The sequence below is a fragment of the Anabrus simplex genome, chromosome 3 (genome assembly GCF_040414725.1).
Source record: "Anabrus simplex isolate iqAnaSimp1 chromosome 3, ASM4041472v1, whole genome shotgun sequence".
NCBI lineage: Eukaryota > Metazoa > Arthropoda > Insecta > Orthoptera > Tettigoniidae > Anabrus > Anabrus simplex.
Window position 1 is genome coordinate 67,839,819 of NC_090267.1, and position 25,273 is coordinate 67,865,091.

At 38.2% G+C, this 25,273-nt stretch overlaps 1 protein-coding gene across 1 annotated transcript in view; it reads right to left on the reverse strand.

Moving 5' to 3' along the window:
* LOC136865972 (serine-rich adhesin for platelets) overlaps positions 1-25,273 on the reverse strand; it is a 211,432-nt gene that overhangs the window by 147,591 nt on the left and 38,568 nt on the right. Inside the window, exon 4 of the mRNA XM_067142550.2 lies at positions 608-719. Within this exon, the coding sequence (XP_066998651.2) occupies positions 608-622 (15 nt within the window). The 5' untranslated portion in view covers positions 623-719. The remainder of the gene's footprint in view (positions 1-607; positions 720-25,273) is intronic.

Below are 25,273 nucleotides of genomic sequence, written 5' to 3' on the forward strand. Positions count from 1 at the left end.
AATGCTGAAGGTATTCGATCGCATGCGGTATCATCGCTGGGGTGCATAAATATCGGTAAAGGAAAAAATCGCACACACTTAATCGCTCGTAATAACGGATGCGTCAATGATAGGGCTCTCGCTGTAATCGAAGGACGATACACAGTTTAATATAGGAATTGTGAAGGGATAGAACACAATCGTCGCTATAATGGAGTTCTCGTTATATGCCGCACTCGCTATAGCAGACTTCTACTGTATATCAGTAATGTGGACTGGAATGATCGCTGTTTTGTTGATCAGCAGTTGAACAGTGCACATTAAATTCAAAATTCCTCTAAATTTAAATAAGAGTTCGGTACCGGACTTAAAAGCTTCCCTCTCGCATGGTGGCGGCAGCGGTGGTGGTGGTGACAACAATGCCCTTCACCATTAGACCAATTGATGACCTATCTATCTATTTATAAAATAAGTGCTGTGAAATTTATCTATCATAAAACAAAGTGCTGTGAAATTAAGTCCAAACAGGATATAAAAACAGGAAAACCCTACAGAAAATCTTAGAGGAGCAGATAAAAACAAACTGCATGTAATAAAATTCAATGCAATAAACCTTAGTAGAACTTACCTTATCAACAAACATAGCCTTCCAGATGGTATTCCCTTTGACAAATTCGTGAATACTATTTTGTACTATGTAAGCCACTATCTGTTTACGTTCTTCATCCGTATATTCATTCCTGGAAAATGAAAAGGAACATGCAGCAGAATTTACATCATTATCAATGTATCCTACATTATTCTCAAGATATAAGAGAAAAAATATGACTACTTCACTATAACATGACAGATCACACCACTTCAGTTCAATGCATACATACAAATCAAATTTCAGAATTTACTCATCATATATCAGAGTCAAAATCTAAATACCTTATTTACCCAATTGTAAGCTGACTTCTTTTTACTTTATTTCTTTTCAAAAAATTCCCTTTGTCTTAAAATCGGTATCATTAACATGGCTGATAAAGTAACCACCACCCTTTATTGATGCAAAAAATAAAAAATCCGAAAAATAACGCCAGAAAGTAAATTTATGCATCATCTGTAGATTCCGGCCCAATTCCAATAACAGTCGTTTAATATTTGAGTTTCAAAAAACCCTATCTCCAAGAAAATCAGTTTTTCAGGAAGGGCAAAAAACTTCCATGACTGTATTTTACACTCCTTTTAAACATTTCTTTACTTTCATTTTAATTAACTCATAGTGAATAATATACACAAAATGTATGCAGTTTCATCTCTACATTTTTGTACTAGGGCAATATTTATCTTGAACACAGAGGGTTTTGAAAGTCACAGGTGAACATGGCGGGGTTTGAAAGTAAACATGGACATCGCAAATATACTCTTACTGTCTAATGCTCAAAGAAACTATTTTTACTTCACTTACTACCATCTATGTAGCACACTGAGATGGAAAACGAATTGCAAACATGAAATACAGTATAAAATGTTTAAATGTTCATTGAGAATATGCAGTGCATTTGTCTCTGAAGAATAAAAACATAATCATATTATTGCAATCTAATACAACAAGGATACAGAATCATCTCTTGGTTCACAGTATTCTTCCTCCTCTTGCTGTTCTGTCGTACTGCAATGATGTTCAACCTGTCGTGTTTCCAGTGAAACATAAAACTGGAGATCTGCAAGCTCCCTCCATCTAACCCCATAATGTTTCTCAACCAATCTGCACTCATTCTTCACTTTTGCATTGCTTAATGGAACATTGCCTTTTTTGATTAACTGTGGAACCAGTCCAGAAAAGGTTTTGCCTCTCCTTAACACACTCTTTGGCTGGCCAAATGTGCAACGGTAAACCGGTCTTATAATTTAATATATTTTACAATGTGTTGAATGGTGGAACATCCCTCAAACTCTATCTTACTAATAGTATACAGTGGTGGACATGCCCACAGCAAAATCAAATCAATATCTCCATTTTTGTGAAAATTGGAGATAGGGGTTTTTGAAACATCATCTTCTTCTTCTTCTTCTTTTCTAGCTTATTTCAATCCACTGCTGGATATAGGCCTCTTCCATATGCTTCCATCGTCTTCGGTCTTGAGCCACTTTGAACCAGCATGTTCCAGCCAACAGCTTTATGTCGTCGAGCCATCTCTTCTGGGGTCTTCCAATGCCTCTCTTGTGTTCCCATAGTCTCCAGTGAACAATCCTAGAGGTCCACCTGTTGTAGTCTTGTCGAGCTACGTGTCCTACCCATTGCCATTTTAGTCTTGCTACTCTCTCTAGGATGTCTGTAACATTAGTTCTTCTCCTGATGTCCTCCGAACGGATCTTATCCCTAAGGCTGATCCCTAGCATCTGTCGCTCCATGGCTCGTTGTGTTCGCTGAAGCTTGCGAGCAATTTCCTTCGTCAGAGTCATCGTTTCCAGACCGTAAGTAGTAACTGGCAGCATGCACGTATTATAAACCTTGGTCTTCAGGTTAATTGGAACATCCTTGTTGGTGAGGAGGAATCTAAGTTTTCGGAATGCAGTCCAACTCATACCTATTCTGCGAGAAATTTCTGCACGTTGGTTGTCTTTTCCAAGTTTTATCACGTCTCCAAGATAGATGTACTCATCAACAGCTTCTATATATTGGTTTCCCATTTTAAGTGGTCGACTGTCTGGGCTTAGTATTTTCGTTTTATTAATGTTCATTTCCAAACCAATCTTAGCAGAACAGTTTTTAATTCTTGGATCATGCTTTCTAGCTCATCTAGATTTTCACTTATGAGCACAATGTCATCGGCAAAACGCAGGTGGTTCAAATATAACCCTTTGATTTTTATTCCTTTATTATCCCAATGATGTACCATTCTGTTAGTTATAAGAATGGATATTTAACGCTGATAAAATAATGCGCAATAGGACGCTAACTGTGAGGGCGTGATGCTATACAGAGCGCGGGAATCGAGAAGGGGATTCCCGAGGCAAGGCGTGGTCATGTGCGACGAAGAAAGAATATGTGAGGAAGAAAGAAAGGGAGATGGGATTTTGTCTGGGGGAGAGACCTGCCATCTTAACAGAGATTTTCAGCGGGAACAGACAGGCTCACCACGCTATGGAAATTGAGTCATAATTCCTATATTTGAAGGTTTTACAGGAAAGTAATAGGATGGGAATCGGTGCCAGAATTTTCCGAAGCCATAGATACCTCAAAGTCTATTAATATATAATCGAATAAATAACTACGTGGGAGGCCGACTGCCGTGAGAAAATGTTTCGAGGCCACATGCCAATCTCAAGTTGTTTCCCGGGACTTCCCAGCGAGTCGCGTGGGTTCCTGGATTCTATAAGAGCAGAGAAAGGTGGAAGGAGGTCATCAGTCCATGATAAGACCGCTGTCCGTGCACGTTGCGTTTCTGCTGATACTCGCGCCAGAAACCTTTGTTTAGGACAAAGACTATGATTACTTTAATGCAGTTGCGCTAATGTTTATTCAATGAATCGGTGATCCATAAACTTTCCAGTAATTATTCAATCGTATGATTGTATTTAGACGCTTTACAGTGAGGTCGCAAGTGCCTAATTAACCGACTGTAGACAATGCCGTACATGTAGACTTCATCATGAAGCGGTACGGGTAACCACGTAAATATATTGTGAAGTGCGGAAGAAGTGCAAGTATAAACTAAAGTCATTTGTGTTATTCCCGCTATACTTATGGGTCTGAATCAGTCGAGCATGAGATAACGACAATTTGTTCGACCGATTAGGTTGCTGATTTCAGATAGTAGATATATTGCCTATATACATTCGTGTGCGGTTAAGCAGCTAAAGGGGAACAATGATTTTTAACGTCGCAGATCGCCAGTACTGATTTTTGCCTCGAAAATTAAATAAAAGTACCGGGAATGCTGTGCTGTTAATGAATTAGGCATTTCATTCCAGTGAAGACCCGTGCCGTGTTTCAAGAGACGTGTGATACGAGACATGCCGACCACAACCTCAAGAAGAAGGCCTCATGAACGAGCCATCCCTCAAGAAGACGGCTTCATGAACGAGCAACCCATGGAGACTGGACGCAGAGGATCGACCCAGGACCACATCGCTACCATGATGGGCTGAGCAGGCACAGCCTAACCCTGACAGAGGGAGAAAGAGGTCTCCAAGATGATAGATAAGTGAACAATAATTAATATATATGTGTAGGGTTGGGGGGTTGTTATGCAGAAATACGGTGATTAATTTGTAAATATAGTAAGGAGTAGGATTACGGCCCATTAGGCCATTTATTAAGATATTTCCTTTATATATTTTAGGATAAGGCATATACATTTTATTTATGGTTTATAGAAAGCAAGGATTAAGGTAGTTTAAATGATAGTGTGACTGTACACATAGTCGTAGGGAAGCTTATGTACGAGCTTAAATCAATGTTTCTTAGTGCCCGGCATCAGACGACATATGCTTGTAATTATAGGTTAATGATGATAGAGTACCCTTATGTTGGGAAGGGAATCTGTATGCATAATGTAGAGCACGCATGCGGCCAGGATTTAATTGTTTACTCCATGTATATATTGAGTTGGGTTGACTGTGAGTGTAATGAAAATACCCCGTAGGCTATGTCATGTATATTTGCGACCCCTTGTACTATGCCAAGTAAGGGATTGAACCCTAGACTTGAGGGTTAATTGGAACGCGTCGCATTAGGCTGACGGCGAGATGGATGTGTATAACTATGTGTAATACTCCAGATGGTATAATCGAGACCCAGGGCGGTCTGTCACGGACATTGGATAGTGCAGACACGTATGTGATTTCCTCACTCATTTATTTGTGGCGATCTTTGTCATGTGTCTAGACAAGGTCGAGGTAGAGCTGAGCTCCGCATGTTTGAAAACTAGGTTATGTTTTTATTTTGTTTGTGCGAGGGGTGTTTCACGGCCCAAGACTTGGAGGTCGTTTCCCCTGCGTGCACAGCAGGGAGTCTCGCAGCCATTTTTAAAATACAAGGGGAGGGGTGGAAGTCCTTCTCGCAGGCGAGACAAGCATGCGACGGTGGCTCCATTCATTCATCCTTTCTTTCTCTCATACGTTCTTTACTTTGTTTATAAATGGTAGTGCGTTAGATAGAAACTGGGCACTAAGAAAACTTGCTTAATCAGTACATTTGTAAATATAATGTTTGTTTGAATGGACTTTGGGTCATATCCATAAAAAAAAAAGGTATTTCATGCGAGATTAGAAAGGTTATGCCTGTTGTCGTAGGTTCAAACTTATTATCTTTGTTGTGTGCACTTTCCCAAATATGTGTGGGGATCTTTTAGGGGCGTTATTTCTGCAGGACAACTTCTCACCCTGGCATCATATATTTTATGTGCAGGTACAGCGAGGCTGTTCCGAGTAAGGACACATTTGTTTATTGGGTTCACTTATCGATTCTCCGCACGACAATCAACCAGCTAGTGCATAATTTTTTGATGTTTATCTTATTTATGATATGAGCCTTTTGGGCATCCATTTTAGCACTATTAGTGCAATCAATTGTAATATAAAAGAAAAGAAATGTTGATTTAAGAATACACAACTTTTGCTCAAAATGTCAGTAGGTGCGTTTGTGTTCCTCATTTCGTAAGCATACGTATAGAACAATTTTTTTTTTTTAATCTCCCTACTCTCGTTCACAAGAACCCTGTAAACGACCATTCCTGCCGACTGCAGTTGGGCTGGCGCATTCATCAAATAGCAGGTAAGAAGGTAAGATCGACATTGCAGTGTTGTTTATGCCCTATAGGGTACAATGAAGGGTTTTGAATACATCTTCCAAAGCAAGGGTAAACAGCTTTGGAGAGAGTGTGTCACCTTGTCGAACTCCTTTGCCAACTGGGATTTTATTGGTGATGAGGTCTTCGTCCACTCCGACTACCAGTGTTGCTTGATCATAAATGTTTTCCAGGAGCTTTATATACCTTGAGTTTATCATGGCATTTTGAAGTGCCTTCATGATTGCCCAAATCTCCACTGAGTCAAAAGCTTTTTTATAATCAATGAAGGCCAGATGAATCTTGATGTTGTATTCAGTGGTTTTCTCAAGAAGAAGACGAATAGTCTGGATGTGTTCAACAGTTGAGAAACCTTTACGAAATCCCGCTTGCTGGGCAGGTTGATAAAAATCCAGTTCTCTCGTGAGGCAGTTGGTTACAATTTTAGTCAGGAGCTTGTAAAGGTGTGATAACAAACTCACAGGACGATAGTTCTCTAAATTTTCCTTATTACCTTTCTTGAAGAAAAGTGTCACTTAAGCATTTTTCCAATTTTCTGGTATTCTTCCAGAGTTAATACACTTGTTGATGAGTATTCTCACGGCTTCTAGCAGATCTCTTCCACCTAATTTCAGCATTTCATTCGTTATTTTATCCTCCCCAGGGGATTTTTTATTCCTTAGTTGTTTAAGTGCATTTTCAATCTCAGCAGTGGTTGGTTACTTCCGGTGTTACTTCATGTGTATAATTCTGGGCTAGTTGTTCATCACTGGTTGGTTTATTAATGGTTGATGTATACAGCTTGTAGTAGAAATCTCTAATAACTTCAGTAATGTTTTGCCTATCTGTAACTATTTCTCCATTTTGGTCCTTAAGTTTTGTAATTTTTGGTCTTCCTGTGGACATGTTGTTCTTTAAAATCTTCATGTTTTTATTTTCTTCAATTGTCTGCATGATCATGTTATTATTAAATTTACTTATATCTTTTCTTATTTCCTTGCGAATGGTCTTGTTAAGATTTTTGTATTCTGCTGTATCCCTATGCATTGTCTTCCTGTCCTTAATGAGCTGCATGGTATTAAGTGAAAGTCGGCTCCTCTTATTAGTTTTCTTCAATGGGATCTCCTTTGCTGCATTTTGAATACTGACTGTAATTTTCTCATTGAGTTCGTTCACGTCCAAATAGCACGTAATTAGATAACACAGTGTCAAAAATTTAACATGTTAAGATTCTTGCATTTCTTGAAACTTTTCCTGAGAAATGTTGTATAGTTAACACACTGTTAACTTTCGTGAGAGTTATGAACAGTGCGAATGTAGAAGGCAGTGGCAGAACCAACTGGTTTATGATCTTGATGCAATGATATTTTGTTTTAATACAGCAGTAAAACATGGTGCATAAAAATTACCACAAACAGGTTGTCTCAGCAATCTGCAGCTATGAGCGGGAAACTGTCTTTTACAGACCTCTATTATTCTTTCCATGCTGTTCAGGATACCTTTGAAATTTGTCCCCACTTTAAACCTGCTTGGATATAGGAGTTATTAAATATTATACCATCATTTACAGAATCTGGCCAGCGCTTGTCACTGATTTTGAAGTTTGGATCATCACTTGAACATTAATAGAAAAATGTATTTCGTATAAATGTCGCATATTTCAGCTCCACTGCCTCCAGGTGATTGTATTCTTGTGTGTGTACTATCTATTAAACATAAAACACTAGCAAATTGGTATATTTCATAGAAGTCGTCTATAAACAGTATTTCTACTGAAGGAAATACTAAGTAATATTCTCATGGATGCTATCGCAACAAAAACTCTGCTAACAATTCTACTAACTGACGCTTTTGAAATTCTAGTATTGTCTCTCAAATATTACATGAAAAATTGTTTAAAATGTGTTCAATCTCGAATGTGCTTTTCAGCACAGAAGACAGTAAAATAATTATTCCTTTAAATGGAATGTTTTATATTTCCATCGTTCAATACTTATACATATAAATACATATGTCAGTACTTGTTTCGTCAATTACAGAAGGCGGTGACAAAGAAATAAGTGACGATGAATCTAAATCACAGAAAATTTATTCCTTATGCTTTGTGTGCTTCATTAATTTTTTTTAAAAATTTTTATTTTCATATCTGATTACAGGGTGGGGGTCAGTTTACAATATTTGTGTTGGCTTACTTATCTCTGTTGCGGTCAGCACTTGACGTGGGTTAGACCAGTTGCCAGATGCAGTTTCCGATACCAACCCCCTGTGGAGGTATATATTCATTATTGTATGTTTCTGTGGTGGTTGGTAGTGTGGTGTGTTGTATGTAAATGGAAAAGAAGTTTATTAAGATGAACACGAACACCCAGACACCAAGCCAAAAGGATGAACCATATGTAGTTAAAACACACAACCCAGCCAGGAATAGAGCCCAGAGCCCTCCGAATTGAAGGCCAATACGTTTACCATTCAGCCAAGGAACTTCTTCTTTTTTTTTTTTTTGCTAGGGGCTTCACGTCGCACCGACACAGATAGGTCTTATGGCGACGATGGGATAGGAAAGACCTAGGAGTTGGAAGGAAGCGACCGTGGCCTTAATTAAGGTACAGCCCCAGTATTTGCCTGGTGTGAAAATGGGAAACCACGGAAAACCATCTTCAGGGCTGCCGATAGTGGGATTCGAACCTACTATCTCCCGGATGCAAGCTCACAGCCGCGCGCCTCTACGCACACGGCCGACTCGCCCGGTGCCAAGGAACCAGACAGATATATTTTCCTCTATGACACTAATATTATAGTAATCATCGCACCCTGGTCACAAGATTAGTATGGTGCTCCTTGAATGCTCTAAGAGCATGTATTAAAAAAGAAATATTTTTCCACTCACTCAAGCAGGCAACACAGCTATCCTGATTGATTATGCTTTTCACAGGGACAAGTCAGCAACAAAAGTGGAGGCGTGGAGCTAAAATTCTGAATTTTTAATGCACTTTTGAATACATGTAGTACAAATTCTACCTTCTATATTTAAATGGTTAACCTTGTCACAATCTGAGATCGCCGTGTAGCAATGAAATTTAACAATTTTAAAATATCCTTCAAACACTTTGCACAAAGAAGAAGGCAGAATATTGAATTCAGGACTGCAAGTATCTGCTACTCTCCCTATGCCCACCTCCACAGCGTAATGGTTGGCGCTATTAGGTGCCATCCTTAGAGACCCGGGTTTGATTCCCAGTACTGCCAGAGATTTAAGAATGGTAGGAAGGATAGTATGTGTTTAAGATGGTACATGCAGCTCACCTCCATTGGGGATGTGCCTGACAGAGCTGCACCACCTCAGTCCCTGTATACCTATAAGTGACAATGTATTTCATTGTTAATGGTCTGGTTCCATGGCATGTTGACCTTTTGACCAAGGCGTCCCAAGTTTGATTGCCATCCAGATAGGAGGTTTTAACCTTCACTGGTTAATTCCAATGCCACAAGAGCTGGGTGTGTGCGCAGTATTCAGCATTAGAATTCATCACAGATAGAGCCCCATCCTCATGCAGGTTGTCTATAAAGCGTCAACTCAAAAGGCCTGCACATGGCCTATTCAGAGGCTACATGCCATTATATAGATGATATTCTTCCAAATTAAATATCAACTTCCTACTGGAATATATGTTTATTAATTCTATGGCAACTGGATGTTTTATTCTCCATTTCCACCATATGTTCCTTCTAATCGCAACTGGCACATACAACCCTGTGCATGTCTGAATGCATGGGGTTCAAACCCACTATCTCCTAAAGGTAAGCTGAGAGCTACAAAGCTTTAACAGTGCAGCCAACTCGCTTGGTTTGTCTAGATGTGCTTGGAAGATTACGGGTATCCACACGATGGATAAATATTCTGAATAACTACGTATAAATGAATAAGATGCAACTACAACATTCGGGGGGGGGGGGAGGAATAAAAGGAAGTCTATTTTTCGATGAAATGAGTTAAGTGCACCAAGTGATCACTAATGGTGATACCCACATTATGTAAAAACAGATAAGTGATCTTGTGAGCCACTGATGAACACTGAATTTTCGAGGTAAGTACAGTAAGTTAGTATGCAGTTACTCAGGTAAGTCGACTTACTTGATATTGCTTGAAGAGAGCTGTGAAAAAAGGAACAAATGGGTAAGTCTATTTACATTCTTTTTGACCCCTGAGAATTGTTATTGTAGTGGCTGGTAAAACCGGCTGAGTCTACTTGTATGTTGTATTAAGCTACAAAGCATTACAAAATAACTAATTACAAACGGAAATACATTTACATAAGAACATCAGTACACCTACTGTGTGTGAATACAAGGATCCTGAATTTAAAAAAAAAAACCACTTGTAGAAGTAAGGTTACAATTGGGGGGCAAAATTTGTGATGCACAAATAAATAACTACCTGGACCCATACTTTACAAAAGGTAGATGCAACGGATTCAAAAGAGATTATCACACAAAGTAGGCTAGGTGGTATTATCACACAAGTAGGCTAGGTGATATGTTCCGAGCTGTCAGTGAAGAGATGGCGTGGAATGACATTAGTTGACAAATAATTTTGTGTGTTGTTTTTAAAAGTAGGAAAGATCACAATATGAAGATAAAGTTGGAATTCAAGAGGAGAGATTGGGGTAAATATTTGTTTATAGGAAGGAGAGTTAGGGATCAGAATAATTTACCAAGGGAGATGTTCAATAAATTTCCAAATTCCTTGCAATTATTTAAGAAAAGACTAGGTTAACAACAGATGGGGAATCTGCCACTTGGGTGACTGCCCTAAATGCATGTGAGTGATGATTGATTGAAATATAAAGGTGGTGGTACAGAATGCTTAACAAGTCTTTGATAATGCCTATTATGATATTGTTGAGTGTATTCCAGCTCTGTAATACACTGCCTAGAGGCTTCCAGGGAGGTAACAAGACGACTGAGGCAGTATAAACTCTAAGAATGCATTTTATTTGAACTTTACAGTTCCTACTACCAAAATTATTTACTCACAGTACATGACCGAATATTGTTTGACAAAGACAGACTTGAACTTTAATTAATGTATTCTGTATATCAAAATAGTGTATAATAAACCAACAGTTAATTGATTTCTCAGTTAAACCTTAAGAGCATCTCAGTGCAATAGATTGCCGCTCCTACAAATTATGTAGAGTAGTACATCCACTAGTATTTCTCCTACTGGTGTACTTACTTGGATTCTGGACTGCTACAACATCTATGAATGAACTGTGTAACTAATATTATTCTCCACATAGTGCACTACTTCGCCCTGCGTGCAGTTATTTTTTTCATCATGAGATTACTTTTGGAATCATCATTATGAAAGTGAACATTCCTACATCTAACCTATGTTTCATTCATCACTGCATTTACTCAAACTGTTATCGATTTTTTGGTGGGGACTGTAACGCATAACTCTGGATACATTTATTCAAAATCAACTGTACTCCATTCCCTTAAGTGGACGGCCATGCCATCTAGCTCCCAACGTTTGAATTTTGAACGAAGTTGCGAGAAAGCGCTGTTGTTCCTCTTTTGTCTGCTTAAATTTACACGCACCTGACGCTGCGTCTTTCTCGTGTGGAGTTCCTAGTGTAAGGGTGTGTCTTGGCGACTCTCAGCCATGGCACACAATCCAACCGTGAAGATGAAATATGAACCTTGCCTGGTTCATTCATCCAAACCTGGATGAAAGAAGGATAAATCCCAAATGAGATTAATTGAGCTCAACATCTTCTGCAACAGCCAAATGGATTTTGGGTAAAGAACTTGTCCTGTATGTGGTGGTAAGAAAAAAGAAAGAACAAAAGTAACAGAGACTTGATTTTATTCTACGTCTAAATTATTGTGAATTTCATCTTATTCGTGGTTGTCTATTACTATTACTATCAGTGAAGTGATTCTTGGTAAAAATTATTAACCTTTGACTATGAACTTGGTGTGCCTATGGCTATATTTCATTTTAAGAACATAATATATGAAAATGTATTTATTACTATCGATTGTGCTACCGGTATCAAAATTCTAGTTCTTCCACAATAATAATAATAATAATAATAATAATAATAATAATAATAATAATAATAATAATAATAATAATAATAATAATAATAATAATAATAATAATAATAATAATATAATATAATATAATTATAATATAATAATATTATAATATAATATAATATAATATTATATTATATTATATTATATTATATTATATTATATTATAATATAATATTATTATTATTATTATAATATATTATTATTATTATTATTATTATTATTATTATTATTATTATTATTATTATTATTATTATTATTATTATTATTCAAGATTCAAGATTCAAGATACCCATCTCCCTTAATCTCGAAAATCATAGATTAGGGAGAGGGTATTATTTATTGTAATCGTATCATAATTTCATAATTTGTGATACATGCCGTATACAAAATTAGAAGGAGTAACTTAAATAACTATTGTGAATAGTGTTAATAATTGGTACATGCGATGAATGTTCATATAAAGCAGGTGCATAGAAATTGAACAGAGAAAGAATACTATAAACTGAATGTTGGAGTTCCATTCATATATAGTATTATGGCAGGAAAAAAACCAAAACCTCTGTTTATAGTGATATCTTTTCAGATTATCAAAGATAATATTGCCTTTGCAGGCTGTTAAGAAAAGAGAGAAAACGGAAATTATTACTCGACAATACATAAAACTAGTAGAACTACTGTAACGAGGTAGTTCCATGCTATCCCTTAAGCCTATGTACCTAATGGCTCTAGACTTCAACGGAGTTATATTGTCTAGGATACCTTAGGCACAATTCGGTTCCTGGCTGACATGTATCACATCCTTTCCTTCCTTCAATTTCCTGCTCCACCTTCCCCTAATAATGTTGAATAATTTTGCAATTCTATCCGGGTGCATCCATTCTCTGTTCAATAACTTTACAATTGTATACAACTGATTTTCGTTCTCAATTTTATTTACACCCTCGTCGTCTATGAATTTTTCTCGTATTTCCTTTGTCATAGGGCAATCTTTTATAAGGTGTGCCCGTCCCATCTCTTCAGAGCATATTAAACATTTATTTTCATCCTTGTTCCCTCTATATGCTTTATTTTTATGTATCCCCATTAACCACCATATTATACCCCTCATTCTCTTTTTTGTTATAAACTCTACATTTATTCTCACTCTCCCATATATATTACAAAATTCTTCTAATGACCTCTTACTTCTACATTGTGCATCAATGTCTTGTTTTTCAATATCCTTAATTCTTAGAACTATCTTTTTACATATTTTCCACTTCTCTATACATTCTTTTTCCCATTAACATCCCATTCCAATCATTTCTAAAATATTCCGTACCCCATCCACCCAGTATCCTTGGTTCTGATGTTTCATTTGGTGTTGATATGCTATCTGTAAAATTTCGCCCCCTTCTCGCAACTTCATTCTCAACCAATACTTTATTATCCTTTTAATAATATCCACTCGCAGACTTATATCTTTGCACATCATTCTCACTCCACAATTAGCTGTACAGCTGGGTAGACCCATAATTATTTTCCCAAATCTACTCGTAATTGTATCAAGTGAGACAACCCTTTCTTCAACTCCCCAAATTTCCGCTCCGTACAACACTCTAGATTTAACTACTGCATTAAAAACATTTTTATGCACTCTGTAGTCTGTGTTAGGCATCTTCTTCTCCAGTATGCTAATGGCTGACAGTGCACTCATGCCTTTTAGCTTTGATCTTTTTATTTGCTCTGACCACTTTCCGTTTCCACTTAAAATCATACCCAAGTATTCTACTTTATTGACAACTTCTAACCTCATCTTGCCCATCCACCATTTTTCATTCTTTGATAATTTATGTCCTTTTTTACACACCATTACCTTGGTTTTCTGTACATTGATTTTTAAGTTCCATTCATGACAGTAATTTACCACCACATTTATACTGCCTTGCATACTGATGGGTGTCAAAGTGAGCAGAAGGATGTCGTCAGCAAAAATGAGGTCCGGAATATCCCGGTTCTCAAGACTTTGGTAGACCCCTGCCTCGCAGCCTTTCGATTGAAAGATATCATTTATAAAGAGTAGAAACAGTACTGGTGACAATTTACAGCCCTGTTTTAATCCTACATTAGAGAATATTTCTCCAAATACTACGCCATCCTTAGTTTTTATTGCGCACCTTACTTCTGCATATATATTTTCAACCGCAGTTATCATCTTCTGGGACACCCCTATCCCTCTCATCTTGGCCACGACCACCCCTCTGCTCACAGAATCAAATGCTTTCTCCAAATCAATAGTAGTAATGTATACTTTTCCTCCTTTCTTTTTTACATACTTATCTATTATTGTTTTCACTACAAAAATATTATCTGTTGTCCTCATCCTTTCTCTAAAACCTGCTTGCAGCCTCTCCAGAATCGCTTCCCCCTCTGCCCACTTCATTATCCTTTTTGCTAACACACCTGAATATATTTTACTTAATGTATCTAGCAACGTTATACCCCTGTAGTTGTTAGGGTTGTTTTTATCTCCCTTCTTCTTATAGATTGGGCAGATCACTCCCTCTTGCCAAGATTTTGGGAACTCACCTCCTTCAAATATTTTGTTAAACAGTTTTGCCATACTTTCTAGGATATCCTTATTTTGCGCCAGCTGCTTCCAAAATTCGTTAGTGATACCCGAAATCGCTCCTGATTTGCCTTTCCTGGCTTTCCCTAGTACCTCCCTTATTTCTTCTTTCGATATTTCCTTATCTAATGCCGGCACAGTACACCCTAGCCCTACCGATATACCGGTATCGTTTAATCTCGGTCTCCACCTATCTTCAGCCTCTAATAGTTTCTTATAGTGCTCCACCCAGATATCCTGACTTATTACCGTCTGCCGCGACAGCTTCCGTATTCCACAAATCCCCTTAATTGTACTCCATACTTTTCTACTATCATTCTGTTTTGCATTGCTATTTAATTCGACAACTCTCTGCTCCTGCCATTCAGACTTAGTTGCATACAGTAATTCCCTATATTATCTTCTCAAGTTACAGAATCCCATCCTATGGTTTTCTCCCCCATGCTTCCGAAACTCTTTCAATGCTTTCATCACTTCATACTTTTTATGCCTGCATTCGTCATTGTACCAGCCTTTTCCTATTATATTCTGCCCCTCCTTTATCTTCATCTTCTCCCCTGCCATCTTTACAGAATTTTCAATTATTTTAACTGCTGTACTCGTTTGGTTCCTCTCGATCATCGAATCTATTCCAGCTTTCACTATCTGTCCTATTTCTCCATCATAATAATTCATAAACTCGTTTTTTAGCTCCTCTCTCCACCTATATTTAGTGACTATCGTTTCTTTGTATTTTATCATATTGCTTGTTAGTGTCTTACCCTCTCTAACTTTTATTCTGACAATAACTGGGAGATGATGTGACTCACCCCATTCCTTAACCTCCATACTTTTAATCACAGGCAACGCATTCCTGGAGCATAACGCCAAGTCTATGCTACTACCCCCTGTTTCCATAATGTATGTCAGGTTCCCTAATTCGTCGCCATGCCACCATCCATTCAAAATATATAGTTCTATCGTACCACATAGCTCTAGCAACTTTTCTCCATTTTTATTACAACCCTTATCCTGGCTCACTCTCTTTTTTTTACATAAACAGCTTCTTCTGTCTCCTTGTCGTATACCGGCTTCTGGTCTGCAACCCTCGCATTGAAATCCCCCATTATTAGAATACCTGTATCCTCAAAAATATTTTGTACTCTATTGATTTCTAATGCCAACTCATCAAAGAAAACCCTTTTCGCAAATGGCGAGGTTTCAGGAGGGTTGTAGACAAAACCAATACATAAATCTGACTCATTTTCATCATACATCTTTATTCTGACCCACATCATTTCCTCCATTTCTGATTCTATCTGAATTATTCTAGCTTGCAAATCCTCCCTAACCATCGCCATTATCCCACCCAGGTATCTACCCCTTTCGGTTCGTCTCTCTTTTAACTTATAATTGTAACCGTACGTATGTACGACTCCCGAGTTTTTAGGTTAGGAAATTTTCGTATATAGTTTGTTAGGTTAAAATCATGTAATTTTGTTTATATACCATGTAAAAACGTAATATTATAAGAAGAATGTATAGTTAGGGAATATTGCATATGTTCATCATTATATTTTGTATAAATTTCCGTTTGGGTAAGAGTCTGTAAATATGGCCTAGCCGTAAGGATTGTGCAACCGGGAAAACTGCGACTATATCGGGAAGGACGGTTGAAGTCAGTTGGAGGTGTTGCAACAGGTGGCTTGAAAACACGGGGTACGGCAGGTTGTATCGGTTGAAGAATTGGGGTGAATCAATGTGGACATACATGAGTGGACGGTCTATGTCACATCATATACTCGATAGCCAATGCGAGGGCTTTGTTTTGAGCGAGGTTTGTGTTGACAGAGTGACGCGGGAAGAAGTGCCGGTGTGAGCGTTGCTACCAATAACTTTTCAGGACGCGATTACCACGCGTAGCAAGGATATATAAGTGGGTAAGCGTGTGCGGCGAGGCATTCTGATTCTGATTCTCATTGTGTTTCTGACTCTGATGCTGATACTGTGTGTTTCTCATTTGTACTGGTCTGCGGGAGCGACGTATTTGCGCAGTTTGCTATACGATCTGCTATTGTTTGGAGTATCTGTTACGGAGTGAACATGGTATAATCTCAACGACTTACCGGCTTTGCAGTGGACTTTCTGTAAAAGAAAGTGTTTGTTTGGAACTTGTAACCCGAGTATGCAGCTTCAGTTGGTGGAGAATTTTGCTGTTTGCTTGCCTCCGGACATGTAACGCTGTCTGTCCAGCCAGCAATTGTGAAGAAATTCAAGACGACGAAGAAGTGTAAATAAGGTTAGGGATGCTGTTAGTAAAGAAGGTTGCATCCATATGTAGAGAAATAGTCGTCGTACTTTTCTCTACCAGATTAGGATTCACGGTAACAGCGGAGTGCAGTGGGGCTCTTACCTGGAGGTATGTTAAAAGTATAATGATGTTCGATTTGTAGAGATGATTTTGTTGTATAGTATTGTGTATATTAGCTCTATGTAAACAGCAAGCACTAAGTGGGTTGCATAAGTGTTTATTTTTGTTGGTGTTTGTCACATATTAGTTCTTATTCTGGGAGTAAAATCATAGAATCAAACTTTAAGTGAGTCTTTTGTCAGTGGAGTGAGGCTGAACCTGGCATGTTACCCAAATTTAATTTCAGGGGTTATATAGCAACAGGTAAGGTTACAAAGCAAGTCTGGAGCCTCGTCAGCCTGATGACCGTCGCCTTGGGAGAGGGAGTGGCTCGTTGCTCTACATAATTAAATATTCCTGCAAGTGTTTTGCAGGTGGCGCCCATTATCCTTGTTATTTACACTTATTTGAGTCAACGTTTATCTGTTCAGGAATTTCAGTAGTTTGAAGGGGAGTTACAATTGGCGCCGCCAACGTGAGGCAGAATGATATCCAGACTTGCTATATAACCTTGGTAGGCACATTTGGTCCAGTGTTTTAGTGAGCTTGTGTCAGGAGTTATGTATCGGTGTTGTCATGTTTGGAGTGTTATGTTTATCAGTGGAGCATGAATATTAGTGAGAATAATAGTAATGCTATAAATTTGAGAAGTGTAGTGCATAAAGGAAGCATGTCTGTTAATGATCAGGAGAGCAGCTCTGACACAAGCATACAAAGTTTTGATGAAAGTAGTTGTCTGAGTGAAAATATGTCTATGGAAAAAGTGTATGGAATTGTAATGGGGGGTGAAGGGGAAGCTAGTGAGCAAAATCAAAGTAACATGGGGGGTAATAATGAGTTTATGAAGTTAGTATTAGAGCAGTTGGCTAAATTAAGTGATAAATTAAGTGATCAAGGGGATAATTTGAGTAGTAAAATTAGTAATCAGGGGAAGGAATTAAGTGATAAAATTGAGAGTCAACAGAAGGAGTTGCATAGTTTTGGCAAGATGCTTACAGAGAAAATGGAAGAGAAATTTTCAAGCATTAACAGAGAACTGCAGAGTGTTAAGGTTAATACAGAAAGGAGGTTTGAACTGGTGGAAGAGAAATTTATGAAGGTGGATGAGATTAAAATGAGGCAGGATGTTATAGAGAGTAAAGTTGAAGGCCAAATCACTCAATTTCAAAACCAACATGTTCAGATGGAAAAGGACAAAAGTGAACTTAGATCTATTCTTGAGGAGAAAGTGGAGAGCGTGAAGTCTAGTGTGACAGAAGAAATTCGAGGAATGAGAATTAATGTGGACACTAGAATTAAGGAAACAAAAGAGAAAACTGAAAAGTTAGAGTGGGAATTTACTAATTTAAAGTCGAAGGGGTTAAACATGACTGAGGTAGCACAGCAGATTGAGGTGGTCAAGGAAGTAGAGTTACCACGGTTCAATAATAGGCAATTAGGTCCTATGGAATTTCTCAAGGTAGTTAAACAAAGATTTGGGAAAGGGCTGTCAGATGGTATCACCCAGTGGGATACCGTAGAGGTTAAGATTTCTGAGGCTCTTATGGGGGAGGCTAAACTCTGGTATGATGTATACAGGGAAACGATTACTTGCTTGAGTGAATTTGAGGTAGCCTTTAAGGCCAAATTTTGGAACAATAGTATTCAAGGGAAAGCTAAAGACAAAATTAATTTTGGCAGATATAGGACTCAGGGAGGGGGTAGCATGACTCAGTACTTCTTGGAGCATGTGTTACTAAATCAGAGCCTGAACTTAAATTCATCAGAACAGGATATAGTGAGAAGGATGTTGGGACATTTTTCTGAAGAGGTTCAGTTGGCAGCATGCATGCAGAGAATTGAAACTATTAAGGACATGGAACAGCTGTTAGAGAGGTTCGATTCCTTAAGTTCTGCTAGGAATAGTGACAGTCATTCCAATATCCGCCAGAATGGTGGACAGAGACAGAATGGTCCAGGAGAGTACCATCGGTACCCTGACCAAAACAATTGAGAGTGACAATGTGTATGAGAGAACAGGAGGTCGATTCAAACGTATGTTGAGTGGAATATCTGATGCTGAAGATCGTACGAATGATTTCATTGAAGTGTGGAAGAGTATTGATGAAAGAGGTGCGATTGTGGTGTGTTTTCAGTACAGGAGGGATGTTTTGATTGTGAAATGTATATGTGTTCCGAATGAAAGTCTGTGTAAGTTGTGTGTGAAAGAATGGGAAGAGAGTTTTTGTGTGAGATTGGCAACCATGGTAGATCTAACCTCAGCAGAAGTGGTATCTTCAAAGGTGATTGATTTAGCGAAGCAGAATTTAAGGAAGGCAGCTGATAGGAGAATGATGCAGCAGGGGAGGCATCATGGAGATAGTTTTGAAGTAGGGGAGGAGGTGTTACTTAAGGTTCCACACATTTCATCTGCAGACAACAAAGAAATTCATAAGTTTTTTAAATTGTATCAGGGACCTTATACAGTAGGTAAGAAAGTTGGCGAGTGTGCTTATCACCTGTTGAATAACAAAGGTGACATGATTGGTACACACAATATTCACAATCTTAAGAGGTATGTAAGGTGAAGTATTGTAAGTTCAGATGTTTTGTGTATGTTAAGAAGAATATGTGAATTTTCTTTAAATCCTGAGTGACTTTGACAGGCTGTGTAGGCTGCTGTACTGAAAAGACTGTGATTTGCTCAGATGTATTGTTTATAATCTTCACAAATCAAGGGGAGGTATTGTAACCGTACGTATGTACGACTCCCGAGTTTTTAGGTTAGGAAATTTTCGTATATAGTTTGTTAGGTTAAAATCATGTAATTTTGTTTATATACCATGTAAAAACGTAATATTATAAGAAGAATGTATAGTTAGGGAATATTGCATATGTTCATCATTATATTTTGTATAAATTTCCGTTTGGGTAAGAGTCTGTAAATATGGCCTAGCCGTAAGGATTGTGCAACCGGGAAAACTGCGACTATATCGGGAAGGACGGTTGAAGTCAGTTGGAGGTGTTGCAACAGGTGGCTTGAAAACACGGGGTACGGCAGGTTGTATCGGTTGAAGAATTGGGGTGAATCAATGTGGACATACATGAGTGGACGGTCTATGTCACATCATATACTCGATAGCCAATGCGAGGGCTTTGTTTTGAGCGAGGTTTGTGTTGACAGAGTGACGCGGGAAGAAGTGCCGGTGTGAGCGTTGCTACCAATAACTTTTCAGGACGCGATTACCACGCGTAGCAAGGATATATAAGTGGGTAAGCGTGTGCGGCGAGGCATTCTGATTCTGATTCTCATTGTGTTTCTGACTCTGATGCTGATACTGTGTGTTTCTCATTTGTACTGGTCTGCGGGAGCGACGTATTTGCGCAGTTTGCTATACGATCTGCTATTGTTTGGAGTATCTGTTACGGAGTGAACATGGTATAATCTCAACGACTTACCGGCTTTGCAGTGGACTTTCTGTAAAAGAAAGTGTTTGTTTGGAACTTGTAACCCGAGTATGCAGCTTCAGTTGGTGGAGAATTTTGCTGTTTGCTTGCCTCCGGACATGTAACGCTGTCTGTCCAGCCAGCAATTGTGAAGAAATTCAAGACGACGAAGAAGTGTAAATAAGGTTAGGGATGCTGTTAGTAAAGAAGGTTGCATCCATATGTAGAGAAATAGTCGTCGTACTTTTCTCTACCAGATTAGGATTCACGGTAACAGCGGAGTGCAGTGGGGCTCTTACCTGGAGGTATGTTAAAAGTATAATGATGTTCGATTTGTAGAGATGATTTTGTTGTATAGTATTGTGTATATTAGCTCTATGTAAACAGCAAGCACTAAGTGGGTTGCATAAGTGTTTATTTTTGTTGGTGTTTGTCACATATTAGTTCTTATTCTGGGAGTAAAATCATAGAATCAAACTTTAAGTGAGTCTTTTGTCAGTGGAGTGAGGCTGAACCTGGCATGTTACCCAAATTTAATTTCAGGGGTTATATAGCAACAGGTAAGGTTACAAAGCAAGTCTGGAGCCTCGTCAGCCTGATGACCGTCGCCTTGGGAGAGGGAGTGGCTCGTTGCTCTACATAATTAAATATTCCTGCAAGTGTTTTGCAGGTGGCGCCCATTATCCTTGTTATTTACACTTATTTGAGTCAACGTTTATCTGTTCAGGAATTTCAGTAGTTTGAAGGGGAGTTACATAATAGACTGTGAACTCTCCTATTTCTATAATAGTTTTCAGTGGAATCCAGGTTTCCACACATGCGAGAATATGCAAGCTATGTAAAAACTCTTTAAAAGCTTCATTCTGTAACTTACTCCTAAGGCCTTCAATATTGATACACCCTACTCTTAACTCTAGTTATGTCTTTCTCCCTTGTCCCTCACTCTGGCTGATCTTCTTGGACCTCGTAATCCTTGTTACACCTAGATCTTCAGTGTTCTCATCTATAGTGTTAACACCTTCTCTATCAAGGCTACCCTCATTTGCATTACCTTTTCTGAGCAAGAAGTCCTTGATACTCACACGTCTGCATTTCGGTGTTGCTTCTTTCATAAAGTCTGCACTCAGCTGCCTCTGAAGGTCGCCTGAACTGCCTTCGCTATTCGTTGATTCAGCATCTGTTACTTCCTCTCTCTGTCCTTGTTGCATCGCTGGCTGATTGTCCCTCGCTGCTCCGCATTCTGCTGGTCTCAGCTGCTTCGTACGTTCACCTTCCTCCTCGGCCAATGCACTCGCTGTATTGTACATATTCTTTAACTGCTCTACTCCCCAGGTCCTCGTCCAATTACTGTCCCCCACCACTAATTTGTTGCGCCTTATGTAGGCCCTTAATCCTTTACGTCTAGCTTTCCCTAGGTGAAACTGTAGCATTTTCTGGTTCCTGAGGGCTTCTTTTTCCATCTCCTGTTTGACCCATATGTTCTCACCTTTCAACCGGCTTGTACTATGCAGAATCTTTCTCACTAGTAGGTTTGATACAAATCTCACTCTCACTGGTCTCTTGCCTTTTGTTTTCCCTATTCTCTGTAGTTCTTCTATATCGGCCTCTCTGCAGCTAATCTTCATCTTCTCGTTAATTAGCTCCAGCACTTTGACTACCAGGTCTTCTTTAGTGTTCTCTGGTAGCCCATATATAAAAATATTTTTCTTTCGGGTTTCCTCTTGTCTTTTTTTCTCCTGCCATCTCAACTCTTTTATCTCTTCCTCCATTCTCCTCACCTTATCCCTCAAACTTGATATTTCTTTATTATTTTGGACCGCCCTTTCCGTCACTTTTCTTATCTCCTCTTTCACCATTTCTCGTAGATCACTAGATTGCTCTCGTAATAGCTCTCTCATTTGTTCAGTTTGGGCCTAACTAAATTCCCTTATCTTCTCCATGACTTCCCAACCAACCACATTCTCATGATCAGGTCCAGGGTTCATCTCGACCCCTCCAATAACCAACAACACTGCCATCACTGATGCAGCCATCAAAATTGAAACCAAACTCACCTGCTGTCCGGTTCTGCCACTCATATTGCGCCTCGTATTCCTGCCTCTACCGTGCCAATGACCTATCGTCGCCCGGTACAATTCTATTGAAATCCCCATGTCAGCACTCACTCACTCAACAACCTTCCTCTTCGCTTGCACGATTACAACTGAATTATTATTATTATTATTATTATTATTATTATTATTATTATTATTATTATTATTATTATTATTAATCGATACGGCCACCTGTGGGCCACGTTTACACAATCTTCCTTCTGTCACGCAGACTGATACCCTTCTCTTTACACTCTCGCCAAAGATTCTTGAGTCTTTGACTTCTTCTTGCTCGTTCTTCCACCGAGATGTTCCGTGGCTTCGCATGTTGCTCTTCAGACGCATCCCTCAATCCCGCAACCTTCTTCCTAAATGATGTCCTTTCTTTTATATCCTCCTCCTTGATACCTATTTCTGCCAAGTCATTGTGCACGTGTGTAAGCCATCCCGGTTGTTTTTTCCACCTTTCCTGCAGAAGAAGTATCCTGTTGGTCAATCTCTCAGGGTTCATTCTTTTGATATGTCCATAAAACGTCAGTCTCCTTTTTCTCACCACAGTCGTGATTCTTTCTACTGTCTTGTAGAGCTCCAAATTCGATCTTAACCGGAATGTGTTTGGGTCACTCGTCGACTTTCTAGGGCCTAAGATTTTTCGCAAGAATCTTCTTTCTCTTTTTTCAAGGACTGGGTCAGCCATCCTCGTCAAGGTTTCTGCTCCATAAAGGCACTCTGTTCTAACCACTGTGCAGTAATGTTTTAACTTGGCCTGAATTGAGAGAGACTTGGACTTATAGGTGTCATGACATAGTCTGAATGCCAACTCCATCCTTCTCACCCTCTCCTTTAATCCCTCCTTTTCATCTCCATTGGGGGTGAGTATTTCTCCCAGGAATTTAAATTTTTGCACACGCTGGATATCCCCATACAATGTAACAAGTCTGTCCGTGTCGCCTTTTTTTATAGAATCTATGAATGCTGTTTTCTCGAAAGAGATTCTTAACCCTGTTTTGACTGCAACATTTTGTAGTTCTTCGACTTGTTTCTTGGCTGTTTGACGGTTGTCTGTAATAAGAACGACATCGTCTGCGAAGGCAAGGCAATCCAACATCATCGCATTTTTTCCACAACCTATCTTTACCCCATTCTTCATTCCATTTTCAGTCATTCTCAGCCTCCATTCCCTAATAACTTTTTCTAAAATGCAATTAAAGAGTAGTGGAGAAAGGCTGTCTCCTTGCCTCAAACCCGTTTTTATCTCAAATGGATTTGAGAGTTCGCCCATAAATTTGACTTGAGAAAAAGTGTTTGTAAGAGATTGCCGAATTATGGCCAGAGATTTCTCATCCACTCCAAACTCCTGCAGAACGTTCATTATTATTATTATTATTATTATTATTATTATTATTATTATTATTATTATTATTATTATTATTATTATTATTATTATTATTTGGTCAAGAAATTTTTGTGGGTGCAAAAGGAACTTATAATGGGTAAATTGAAGTGTTCTTCGGCTTATTTGCTACACATGTGCCCACTTAGGGGTATTACTATACGTTTGAGATTATTTGAGTTGTGAATTCCTATGTAAATTTTGTTTGGTGTACATTTCTAGGCAATTAAAGTGCAGTACCTCATAATTTTTTAAATTATTATTTTGATTATCTTGAAATTTTGTTTTCGATGTTCCTATTTTAAATTTACTGTTTCTGTATTACACTATTATGGGAATGGGCCTTACTTCAAAGTGGTGTAATGATTTTCTATTTTAATCTGTTCTAATTATTTTTTGATTGCATTCCATTATTTTCATAGTGGTGGACTTCTGTGTTAAATTGGGTTTTAAGGTAATGTACCTTCTCCTGCTTCTTTAAATTTGATTGAAGTCTGGTTTCTGCTTATGTTTAATTTCACATTTTGTTACTCATTGTTTCTTGATAACATCCTTATTCAATTAATACTATCCAAACATCCTTATCACACTTATTGGCTGTGAAAGTTTGTTGCTGGGTTATGTTGAGTATAACAATATTCTATTTTGGGATAAAATTAATTAATTATTTATTTACTTAATTTATTTAGTTAGTTAGTTGATCCTCCTTGATGAGGTACTTATAAAGCAAATGATTCTACTTGAAAATCTATCATTTTACTCTATGACCTATACATGTTATTTATACACTTATTCTCCTTTATTGAGATCTAGCTTATCTTTAAATTTTATTTTGTGTTTTGCCTTGGTCGCTACTAAGGTTTAGTTATGTAATTCATTAATACATGTACGTAACTGGTCTACACATTTTGTATTTGGGAGTTGCCATGAATTCCAGTGGGACTTGATATGGTTTCTTATCGTGATTTGCGGCCTAGCATTATTTTTCTTATCTTCCTTTGTTTTTTAATGTTGAGCGGGTGTTCCTTTCTCTGGTTTCCTGTTGTTGTTTTTTTCCTGTTGTGTGGGCGGGTTTCTTTTGCTTTTTGGGGATTGTTACTGGTGATGGTGTCTGATAGGCTATCTTGGATTTGGTTTATGATCAATTAATTGAATTTGAGAATCAGTATTTGAAAGATTTAACTTCCTTGTTGATTTAATTATTTGACCTGGAGTTTTTCTTCTCCTTAAGACTTGATTGAAACAATTGAGGACATGGGTGGACTAACGACTAAGTCAGAAAATGAAGTTCTGAGAAAAACACGATCACAGTTTTAGAATCTCTGCCAATCAAACACCCATACATATCGGCTATTACTTTGAAGTTATAATACTAGTATAATTCTTTCCTAGGGTTAGTAGGTATTTACTTTAACTCGAAATATTGTTTATCTAGTACACATCTTCAGTCATTAGTCCATGAACATATTTCAAACCTAAGTTTCTGAGTTAATGAGT